Source organism: Pituophis catenifer, unplaced genomic scaffold (genome assembly GCF_029215685.1).
Source record: "Pituophis catenifer annectens isolate HBS135680 unplaced genomic scaffold, rPitCat1.0.hap2 SCAF_16, whole genome shotgun sequence".
Classification (NCBI taxonomy): Eukaryota; Metazoa; Chordata; class Lepidosauria; order Squamata; family Colubridae; genus Pituophis; species Pituophis catenifer.
The window spans coordinates 2,042,417-2,054,082 of NW_027256896.1; the positions used below are offsets into that span (position 1 = coordinate 2,042,417).

An 11,666-nucleotide genomic window follows, 5' to 3' on the forward strand; every position below is an offset into this window, starting at 1 on the left:
AGGCGACGGGAGTCAGACTGTTCCAGAGAAGGCCGTTTCTCCGTGAGGCCTGTTGGTTGAGGATCCTTCCAGATCCAGTTTGGTCAATGGCACGCAAAGCCACCTCTGTGTCAGGAAGCATTTTTCATCAGATAATGTTGATGTCTTTCTTGTGGCTTCTCCTAGACACAGAAACTGAGATAAAGTTTTGTAAAGTTGTATACAACTTCTATAATTGGGCAATATTTTTATTAGCACCACTTTAAATTGTTTGTCATGAATGATCAAACCACATGCATGGTTTTTTTTTTACTTCTTCAGATGATACGTTACACAAAATCATGAAATATGGAGAAAATGCCAGACTAAGCAATAGTGACATTTCCGTTTTCAGAGCAGGGATGACATCCAGTGACTTAATGCACCTTGAAGCTACCAACCTCATGGCTGAATTCCTGAGTTTTCTCGCTTCTTCCTCAGACCCTCCTTCCACTTCTGTAGTATCTTTAACTTATTTACATTTCCTGTTTCTAAACCACCCATCTCCCTTTGAGAGGAGTTCCTGCTGGATAGTTCTGGATAGCTCAAAATGATGCTTTGACTGGCCCTGGTAAATGTATTGAACATGACTTATCTTCCTTCTTGTTGCAGCGTTTTCTCCTTTATTATCCTTTTGTACTACAGCCACCGCTAAGTAATGAATGTTGGGAAGAAGAGACAGGATAGCACATACAGTTGGTTAACATAGGAGCATGATGATGTCTAATAAATAATTTTTAAAAGATTCATTTATTTCTATAAATCTCTATAGTCCACCAATACTAGCCTATCACAGCCTTAAAATTATTCTAAACCTATTTCCTCGATAAGGGCAGTTATTCCCAGGCCTCTCCTCTCGTTTGGGATTTCCCGAAATCCCTCTCCCCGCTGACCTGGCAAGAAGGATCCAATTCAGGTAGTCCTCGACTTACAATGGTTTGCTTAGTGACTGTTAGAAGTTACAACAGCACTGAAAAATGACCATTTTTCACACTTATGACCGTTGCAGTCCCTCGTGGTCACATGACTTACATTTGGACGCTTGACAACTGATTCACATTTATGACGGCTGCAGTGTCTCTTGGGAGTCACATGATCACCTTTTGCAACCTTCTGAGAAGCAAAGTCAACCAGGAAGTCAGATTCACTTAGCAATCATGTTTAACAACTGCAGTGATTGACTTGACAAATGTGGCAAGAAAAGTTGTAAAATTGGGCAAAACTGACTTAACAAATTTCTCACTTAGCAACACAAATTTTGTGCTCAATTGTGGTCGTAACTCAAGGACTACCTGTATTGCCACCGTCTGATTGGCCAGCCCATTACTCCGTTTTCCCAGTTTCTCAGTTTTTGCCGTAATGGCTGCAACTCCTTCTATTGTAAATACTGGGAAGTATAACCCAATATCTGGAGAAGGGCACCAGGCTGAGGAAGATGGTGCGCTTATTTTATCTAACTCCACAAGCTACAGTGAATCTGAAGATTTTGCCACCATCTCGGCCTCTCCAACCTCCACTCAGTTTGTTGCCCTTTAATCCTCCCATCACCCTCAGCCCACAGGAAGCTACAGTACAGCATTCCTCATTTGGCTCAGACCTACAACAATGCTGATCCACCACTTCAGATGTGGAAGCTATAAAAGGGAGGGGGAGGAGGAAGAGGAGGAGGAGGAGATTGATGATGATGATGATGGACCGCTGCTTGGAGATAGGTGATGGGGAAAGGGAAGAGTGCCTCAATTCTTGTTTGCTTTGCTGGTCTCCCCATAGAGGAATTATGTTCAGATGGATCTATGCAGAACAAGTTAGAAAGGGGGCACCCAAGAGAAGAGAAGATAATGGTGTCCCTGGCTACCACAAATGGAATGGGGAGGGGTTCAGAGTTAATAGAGGACAGAAATGAGTGACGTTCAGTTGGACATCAGTCGTTCATGGGAACTGCCTGCCTCAGTTTCTCTGCTGGAGGCACTGACACATCTCAGGGAGGGGGCAATGACAGATCCCACCCTGCAGAGAGTTGTTTTTTCAGTGAGTTTTGGGCTTGACAGAACAGCTCAATAGACCAGGGAATCCCATTTTCCCCAACTGTTCCACGTAATTCTTCTTTTCAGTTCTTGGGAAACAGGGCGAACCTTGGGAAGGATGCTGCATACAAACATCAAGGGAAGCTGGTGTGCTGGTGTGAGAAAAGAGGAATAGGGAAGAACAACACCTGTCTGTGTGGAGAGCCAATTTCCACACATTTTTTATTGTGGAATAAAAACAATATGGGATTTTTTTCATGGATGGAAGCAAGCAATAAATATGAACTGTGGCAGCAACTAAGACCCCGTGCTGTACAAATGGCACCAAATCGTGAGCTCATTTAATGCCCAACATCTCCGTATTCTAATCCGCCCAAATTTCTTGCGTTCCCAACTGCTGACTCAAAACCTCCATTCAAAGAGAATAGGAAAATACGTCCTAAGAGAAATTAAATCTTTTGTAATAGAGATTAAACAGATTAAAATTAAAATTTTAGAGATTAAAATTAAACTTGGGCAGTTCACATCTGTATAAAGGATTTTCCATGCAAGAACCTTGTGGAAGTTACAAACCAGAACAGAATTTTTAAAAGGAGGAAACATCTCTTGTTTCCTAGGTCCTTTAATCCTGAGGAAGCTGCAGAACCTCTTCAGGGAGAGAGGAGGGATCCCTGAAGGGCAGGAACTGGATCTCTTCCGTGGCCAAAAGTTTAGCAAGAACAAGGCAACCAAAACAGATGACAAACAGGCTGAGGTCTCCAAAACCCAGCCAGACCCTTTTCAAACATGACTTGGATTTTGGCAATACCAGAAGAATCCGGTGTCAACTGATGGGAAGGTATTGGTTAGCTTTGCAACCCTGCTAACTTTACTTTACTAGTGGCAAAGGGAACTATGAATTAGAACTGGAGAACGCATCTGCCTTGGGATGAAAGAAACCAGCTGTTCATTGGGACTTCTGCAAGCATTAAAAGGTTAGTCTATAACACAGGTAGTCCTCCACTTACGTCCACAACTGAGCCCAAAATTTCTGTTACTAAGCAAGGCAAAGGTTAAGTGAGTTTTGTCCTATTTTACGACTTTTCTTGCCAAAGTTGTTAAGTGAATCACCTGCAATTGTTAAATTAGTAACATGGTGATTAAGTCAATCTGGCTTCCCCATTGACTTTGCTTGGCAAAAGGTCGCAAAAGTGGATCACATGACCCCAGGATGCTGCAACTGTCATATATATGAGACAGTTGCCAAGCATCTGAATCTTGATCATGTGGCCATGGGGATGTTGTAGCAGTTGTAAGTATGAAAAATAGTTGTAAGTCACTTTTTTCAGTGCCATTATAACTTCGAATGTTCACTAAATGAACTGTTGTAAATCGAGGACTACCTGTATGGGAAGAAAGACTGGATGTAGAGTAAAACTGCTTCCTAGTCATGAGTCTCAGAATTTTATTATTTATCTCAACAGATGTATATAGCAAATACGTCAGAGGTGTCAAACTCACGGCCTGCAGGGTAGATGCATCATATGCTGGTCATGCCCACCTCCGGTTTAATGAAGGGGGAAAAAGTTGCGATACATCACATGACGTGTCGTGAGTTTGACACCCCTGAAATAGGTGACTCTGTGTGACCAACAACAGAATCAGCCAACCTACCAAAAATACAAAATACAGAATAAACAGGCAAGACAACCAGCACCACTAACTTCAGGACCCCAAACTGGCACTTCGATTCCCACACCCAGTAACACAAGCACACTTCAGGGCCTTGTGAAAAGCCGACTGGGACAGGGCCAAACTGACATCTGGGGGAGGGTGCCCCACAGGGCAGGCGCAGAGGGGAGACCTTTGCCCTGAATTGGTGGGCTCCATAGCAGGCGCCTCCTGCCAGATCTGAAGGGAAGGACACACAGTCAGGGAGACGGAACCCCACAAATCATCTGCCCCTGCCACAAGGGCTTTATAGGGGTCCACTAACACCTTGCATTTAACCAGGAAGCACACTGGCAAACAACGGAGCTCACAAAGCAAATGTGTAACAAGCAGAGCTTGAGAACCACCCATGTCATTGCATATTGTACCAGTTGCTCTTCAAGGTCAGCCCTACATTACAGTAGTTCATCTGGAAGGTGACTACGGTGTCAGTGGCCATGAGCAGAGCCCCTTGGACCAGGGAAGGGTGCAGAGGGGACACAATATGATGTTCTGCAAAGGTTCTTCTAGTCACAATAGCTACCTGTGCAACCACATCCAGAGCAAGAGATGGAACCAGCAAGCCCTCAACCCAAAGCAGCTCGTTCTTGGCAGGGGTTTCAGTGTATTCTTTCCCCTCCAGGCCCTACAGACTCCAGACACTCAGACAGAACCTCCATGGCATCACTCAGCTAGCCAGTGACAGAAAGTTGAGGATCATCAGAAAGTTGTTGACAGCTCACCCCATGTCTTCAGATGACCTTGCCCAGCACCCACAGGTCGAAGGCAGGTTGGGGTTGAATACCTTAAATCAAGGAAACTCCAGTGCCCACCAAGCCAGTCCAGTTACACAGCACGGAGGCTGGGACAATAAAATCAATTGGGATTGTTGATTCCTAACGCCCAGCCTATAAATACTTTCTCACAACCAGTTGACCACAAAATAATGCCTCCAAATGTCCCCCAAGCTACATCCTGCCCATCCTGGGACATCGATGCCACATTCAAAAGATTTCTGCCCAAGTCTCCCGAAGGCCTGGTAAGGGATACCAGCCAAACCCATCCAATCTGAAGGATCCCCAAATTCATTGCCCAACTACTCTACCCACAGACTCTCACAACACCCTAAAAAACGTAGCCCACTCAACCACAGCCAAACTCAGCATCCAATGAAACAAAAAGAAGTGATCAGCCACTAACTGAATCAATGTAAACTGTGCAAAGAAACTGTTGCAAAGATAAATCATTTTCAATTATACTGTTAAAGATGACCCCAAGAGTCTTTTATGAAGCAAGCAAAATAGTTCTGAATCCCTGCATAATACTAGTACCTGCTTTTAACAGAATAAAAGAATAACAGTTGGAAGGGACCTTGGAGGTCTTCTAGTCCAGCCCCCTGCTCAAGCAGGAAACCTTGTACCATTTCAGACAACTGGCTGTCCAGTCTCTTCTTAAAAACTTCCAGTGATGAACCACCCACAACCTTTTCACTGATGAATTGTTCTCAGTGTCAGGAAATTTATCCTTAATTCTAGGTTGGACCTCTCTTTGATAAACTTCCATCTGTTACTTTTTGTCCTGCCCTCAAGTACTTTAGATCTCCTCTTCTGTGTGTCAGCCCCCCAAGTATTTGAAGACTGTTATCTTGTCACTCCCAGTCCTTGTCTTCATTGGGCTAGACATACCCAGTTCCTGCAACCGTTTGTCATAAAGTTTAGTCATCCCCTAATCATGTTTGTTGCTTTTCACTGCAACGTTGGTATTGTAGTGACCAAAACTGGACATATTGTTCCAAATGTGGTCTTACCAGTGCAGTACAAAGCAGCACTAACACTTCACCTGATCTTGATGCTATCCATCTGTAGATACAGCCCAGGACTGCATTGGCCTTTATGGCAGCTGTAGCACATTACTGGCTCACATTTAACTGACTGTTCACTAGGACTCCTAGATCCCTCTCACAGTTGCTATTGTTGAGCCAGGTCCCACCTATTATATATGCATTTGGTTTTTCTCATCTATGTAAACCTTGCTTTTCTCACCACTGAATTTAATGTTGTTGTATAGGGCCCAGTGTTCACGTCTGCCAAGATCCTTCTGGGTCTTGGGTCTACCTTCCAAGGTGTTAGCATTTCCCCCCTTTTGATACGAAAGGCCTCCAGCTGAATGCCACAACATCCCGCTCTCTTGCTCTGTTCCGTGGGCTTAAGGGAAGGAGGACTATGCTGACCATTCGGACAGATGGCTCCGAGAGATAGAGTGGGTAGCCACCCTTACATCCTCACACAGCAGAAGCTCTGACAGTGTCATCCCACAGCAACAGTCTCTCTTTGGGACTATTTTTGAAGATCAGGCAGGAGCTGCAATGGGACCAAGAAAAAACACTACTCACAGGGAGACCCACAACAGTAGAGCTCCACTATTTCACTGTTGCTGCATGGATGCCCAAACCCCATTCAGAGTGGCACTGGGCTGTGCCAGGGGCGGCTTGACCACACAGAACTCTCTCCATCCTGTCCAGCCTTCTAACAGGCCAATTGCATCAGGCATTCCAAGGGCTGGAAGGCAGCCTCCCCCCATCTTGGCCCTTACAGATACAGATCCCAACAGCAGATCTGCCCCTCCTCATGTCATTGCCATAAGAAACCCATTGTGTGACCAATTATTGTGTGAAACCCATTATATGGAGGTCTGCAGACCTGCATTCATGTTCATTACCATCTGCACAGTCCATAATGCTCACTCAGTGCACAGCTTGGCTCACTCAATGGCCAGCCTTCACCCAACCACAACTAGAACCACTCAACAGAGCTGACAAGTAATCCGGGAACTAAATGACAAGTGTACTAGGAAGCCCAGACCATTTTAACAGATTAACAGAGTTGGAAGGGACCTTGTAGGTCATCTAGTCCAACCCTCCCCCCGCCCAAGCAGGAGACCCTCCACCATTTCTGACAAATGGCAGTCCAGTCTCTTCTTGAAAGCTTCCAGTGATGAAGTTCCCACAACTTCCAAAGGCAACTTCTGTTCCTTTGGTTGATTGTTCTGTCAGAAAATTCCTCCTTATTACAGCATTCAGACATGGCTACACCCCTCTGTCAGGCATGCTGGCCTGTTTCCACCTCTCCTCTGTTTGTACAAGAGCCAGATGTGCTCTTATCTTGTTTTTCACTGGCTGCTGCCTGAAAACTCTCTTGGCAGCCAAGCAGACACCTGCAATGCCATGCCATTTCCCAAGCTTCAAACCTCACAGGACCACTGGGGTCTCTTGGGAGCCTGCCTGATACCAGCAGCATCACAATAAACAGAAGCCTAATCCTTTTCTACCTGTATTGTGACATCTCACCATGCTCCAAAGGGGCAGAATTTGTGGCACAATATCATGGCACCACTTTTGTCAGTTTATTACACAAAAGACTGCCAAATCTTGTGAGATTTCAGAATGCATATAGAAATCTCAGAGGAAAAGCCCAAAACCTGGTAAAAATTGAAGACTGCAGATGTGAAATTGACTGATATCTCTCAAAAACGTACTAATGCAGGAGCTGTCAGGAAGCTTTTTCTAAAGTTTTCTCAGAGTCTGCAGCTTAAATCCCATTTTCTGTAACCTACACTCAAAACAGAGGGATGGGTGGCTCCCCTTGTTTGAGCAGCCATTATTGGATTATTTTGCCTGGGATGCCTGCCCGAGCAAGGGGTCGAACCCAGGGACCAGACAGCCTCTCTCAAAACTAGGATTTTATTAAAAGGCACCCAGAAGAGTCTCTGGTAACACATCTATCTTCTCCTGCTGCGGCCTAGCAGCCTGGCATATTTTGGCACAGGGGCAGCCTTAGAAAAAGTCAGGGCACCAGAACAAGATGGAACCCCTTTCAGCTGATGGTGGACTCATCCACCAAAGAAACCACAAGAACTGCAGACAAATCCCCTCAAAAGGGAAGCAGATGGAAGGAAGGCACAGAGGGAGAGCCCGAGACACATGGACCAATTCAGCCATCAAGGGGCGCAGGAAGATAAACAACCCTTTGATGCTGTTCAGAAGAGACAATCCAAAAGCTGAAAAGGCAACAGAAAGACCAGAACCCCTCCTTGCCAGTTATCAACCCCCAGAGAAGCAGGGATTAACCCCAGACAAAGACACCAGCCCAAGGAAGGATGTGCGAAGGAGAAAACCACCCCGACGGGGCAAAAGGCTGCATATCAACGGCACCGAGGATGGTTCCTAGTCCGGCAACGGAGCGTTTCCAGCGCCCAGGCGCTTCTAGGGCGCCGCAACCACAGGCGGCCTTTCCTCCGCGGCGGCAGCAAGCGAGGCGGGCCGGGAGCCGCAGGGGAGGCGGCGGCGGCGGCGGCTGGGGAGGGCAGGAGCCGCTCTCCGCACTGCGGGGCCGGGCGGGCTCACCTTGAACTCGCGGCTGTGCTGCGGCGTGTACTGGAGGGTCCAGAGGGCGCGCACCAGCTGCGCCAGCTGCTCCGTCACCTCCCCGGCGCGGGGCTCGGGCTCTGGCTCGGGCGGCGGGGGCGGGGCGGGCCCGCGGAACTGCTCCAGCGCCAGGAACTCGGCCAGCGGCTCCGTGTTGCTCAGGCACTGCAGCACGGCGTTCATGAAGCACGTGTTCCCGTGGTTGCGCAGCCCCGACACGCCGGGCACCAGCGCCGCGCCGGCCGGGGGGCAGCAGGGCGCGCCGGGGGTCGCCGCCGGCGGGGGCCCCGCCTGCTCGGGCCGCTCCTCCTCCCGCCGCGCTGCCGGGGGCGGCGGCTGCTGCTGCTGCTGCTCGGGGGGGGCCGGCGGGGCGGGGGGGCCGGCGGCGGGGGTCCCGTGCTCGCCGCCCAGGTGCGAGAGCGTGGAGAGCGTCCGCAGCACGCGGCTCACCAGCCCGCCCAGCGAGGAGCCCCCCGCGCCGCGCCCGCGGAAGAGCAGCCGCTTCCCCAGCGACCGCTTCTCCTTCTCCTTGCCCGCCGCCGCCGCCGCCGGCCCCGCGCCCGCCGCCCCGGACGCCGGCAGCCCCGGGGCCGGCGCGCCGCTCACCCGGCCCGCCATGGCGCCTCTCCCGGCGGGCGGAGGGGGGGCAGCGCCGCAACCGGGCCGGCGGGTCAGGCGGCGGAGGGCTCCGGCGGCGGCAGGGGCGGGGCGGGGCGGGGCGCGCACGGCGGGGCGTCACGCACGAAGCCGGCCGCGCCATCTCGGGGCCGGGCGCCGCGCTCTCTCTCTGCCGGGGCGGGCCGCCATCTTGGAGTCGGGCAGACCTTAAAGGGCCCGCGCGGCCCCATCCCTATGGCCGAGCCTGGGTCCTCCCACAGCCCCTCCCCCCCGCTCTCCTGTAAGGGTGGGGGGAGTGCGCGGAGGGGCTTTTGGGCCCAGGAAACCCCCCCCCCACCCTCGAGACTCTCGGGAAGGAGCCGCAGGCCGCCTCCGCCGCAGCCAGCAGGAAGGCCGGGGGGCCGGGTACCCTCCTTGGGTGGGTCCCCCGATCCGAATCCACACACGCCAGGCACAGATCCGCCTTGAGCTGCTCCCCCCCGGCCGCCCCCTAGAATCCCCCCATCCTGGCTGCCTGGAGAGCTGGAGAGCCGGACTGCCCATGTGAAGAAGCCCCGCGAGGGTTTCGAGGCAGACCGACTCAGGCACCGCTGGGGCTTCTGGAAAGGTGTTTGTTGCTGGGAGGGGGAGTAAAGTTTGAAAAAACGTCGTTTGTTGACAAAAAGACCCCCCAGTGGTGGAGGACAACCGGTCTGGAGGGTCATTCGGCTACTTGAAGAGGGCTGGCCCTTCACTTCTCAAGGCTAAACATTTCAGGTTCCCTCCATCTCCTTTCTAATCTCTGGTTTTCTTGGTTGCCCTTTCCTGGACCTGCTCCAGATGATCTAAATGCCTCCCTTTGGTGCCCAGAGCCTGGGCTGCAGGGCAGCTCTTACCTTCCGTGGTCTGGACACTCAGCTTCTGCTAGGCACTTTAACATTCCGTTGGCCTCTCCTGCACAGTTACTGTAGGGTCTCCGGCTTGAGTGGGAGGGTTGGACTAGATGACCTATAAGGTCCCTTCCAACTCAGTTAATCTGTTACTTACTTATTTAAATGTATATGCCACCCATCTCATTCTATAAAGCAAACATGGCTGACTCACTCAGTTTGCAAACCAGAGAGCTCTGATTTAATACCATTTCTTAGAAGGAAACTTAAAATACCAGTGAGTACCCCACTTTCAAATGATACATTACATACACATACCTACGCACACAATTTAGGGTGCTCTTTGTATGCAGCAGGCTGGAACTTGGACTCTTTTTGAAGAAAGGGCAGGCTGCAGCTGCTCACTGTTTTGGTTATTGTCATTCCGATCAGTATAAGAAGTTATTCTCACACTGTCTTTTCAATCGATTCTAAACTGATTTCCATCTGCCAAGACCCTTTGCAAAGATGGAAATAACTTTTATGCCTCCCTAGTGGCTAATAAGCCCATCTACTCAAGGCCTTAGATAGGCCCATGAACCAATCATTAGGATTGACCACCTGCAATCTACAAGGAAATGAATATTTTTGTCTGGCTTATTCACCAAAAGTACGGTAGGAGTGAAGGCCTTACCACTTTTGATATATCTTTCATTCCCTCTCTTATAAGCCATTGTTTTGCCACTGGCCTTATCTGGCTGAGATCTGAGGAACACATCCTTTCTTGTATTAATTATGCCCCTGAACAAATCAACCCTCCCTCTCTTGTTGCTAAACTACTTCCAAAAATCATCCCTTGTTCAAACATGTCTTTGCCCGTCGGAGCTGATTAATTCCTCCTTTTTCTTTTGTTGACATCCTCCGTTCAGGGCTTCAAAACCTACTGCAAATTACACTAGTATTAAAGTAACCACCATTCAGTCTTCAACAAAGGACACATTTCACTTTTCCCATTAGAGTTTTTTTTTTAAACGGTTTAAAAGCAGCTTGCAAGTCAACACATACATGAATGCAGTATTCAGTCATTTAAAGAAGAATTGCCATGACATGAATCTCAATTCAAAACTCTTATCATTCCTGAGTTGTTGGGTTTTTTTAATATTCCTGAAGACAGTCCAGAATCTGTTCAACTAATTTTACTTTTGAGTTTTTACGCATACTCATAGCTACTTTTTTCTCAGAGATTGCTCCTCAACTCTCTTACTGAAATGGTTGCATTATTTTCTTCCACCATAGAGGCGATTGAAATGGGAACAGTCTGGATGTGTCTCAAGTGGGCATGCCAGCCTCGCTACCCTTCTCCATCCTAGTTCTTGGGATTCTCGACAATCCAGTTTGTGCTTCTATCATGGTAGCCTGCAGCCTTCTGGATGAACCACCTGGTTCGAGAGTTGCAAGAAACCACAGTGTTTCTCGCAACTTTGCATACCTTCTTCCGTCTAGGTTATAGCAATAGCAATAGCACTTAGACTTATATACCATTTCACAGTGCTTTACAGCCCTCTCTAAGTGGTTTACAGAGTCAGCCTGTCACTCCCAACAATTTGGGTCCTCATTTTACCCAGCTCGGAAGGATGGAAGGCTGAGTCAACCTTGAGCCAGTGAGATTCGAACTGCCGAATTGCAGTCAGCTGGCAGTCAGCAGAAGCAGCCTGCAGTATTGCATTCTAACCACTGGGCCACTACAGCCCACTACATTATGAGGAAAACACAAAGGCAAAAAATACATGATGCTTCTTTGGATTCCAGAGGAGTTGGTGTCATTGGTTGTGCATCTCCACTTGTGCAATCAATCACTGCTAGAATAGAATACATTTCCCTCTTTTTCTAGTTACTTTTCAAAAAGGTTCAATCCGGTCTGCTGGTTCGGGAAGGAGTGTCCAAGTATCCAAATTTTGATCATATGACTACAGGGAGGCTCCAGTGGTCATAAGTGAAAAACGGTCATGTCACTTTTTCAGTGCTTTTGTAAATTTGAATGATTGC

General features: G+C 48.8%; 1 protein-coding gene across 1 annotated transcript in view; it reads right to left on the bottom strand.

Moving 5' to 3' along the window:
• Window positions 1-8,772, bottom strand: part of USP31 (ubiquitin specific peptidase 31) — a 32,305-nt gene extending 23,533 nt beyond the window's left edge. The window contains exon 1 of the mRNA XM_070955316.1: window positions 8,134-8,772. Within this exon, the coding sequence (XP_070811417.1) occupies window positions 8,134-8,772 (639 nt within the window). The remainder of the gene's footprint in view (window positions 1-8,133) is intronic.
• Window positions 8,773-11,666: the final 2,894 nt, after the last annotated feature.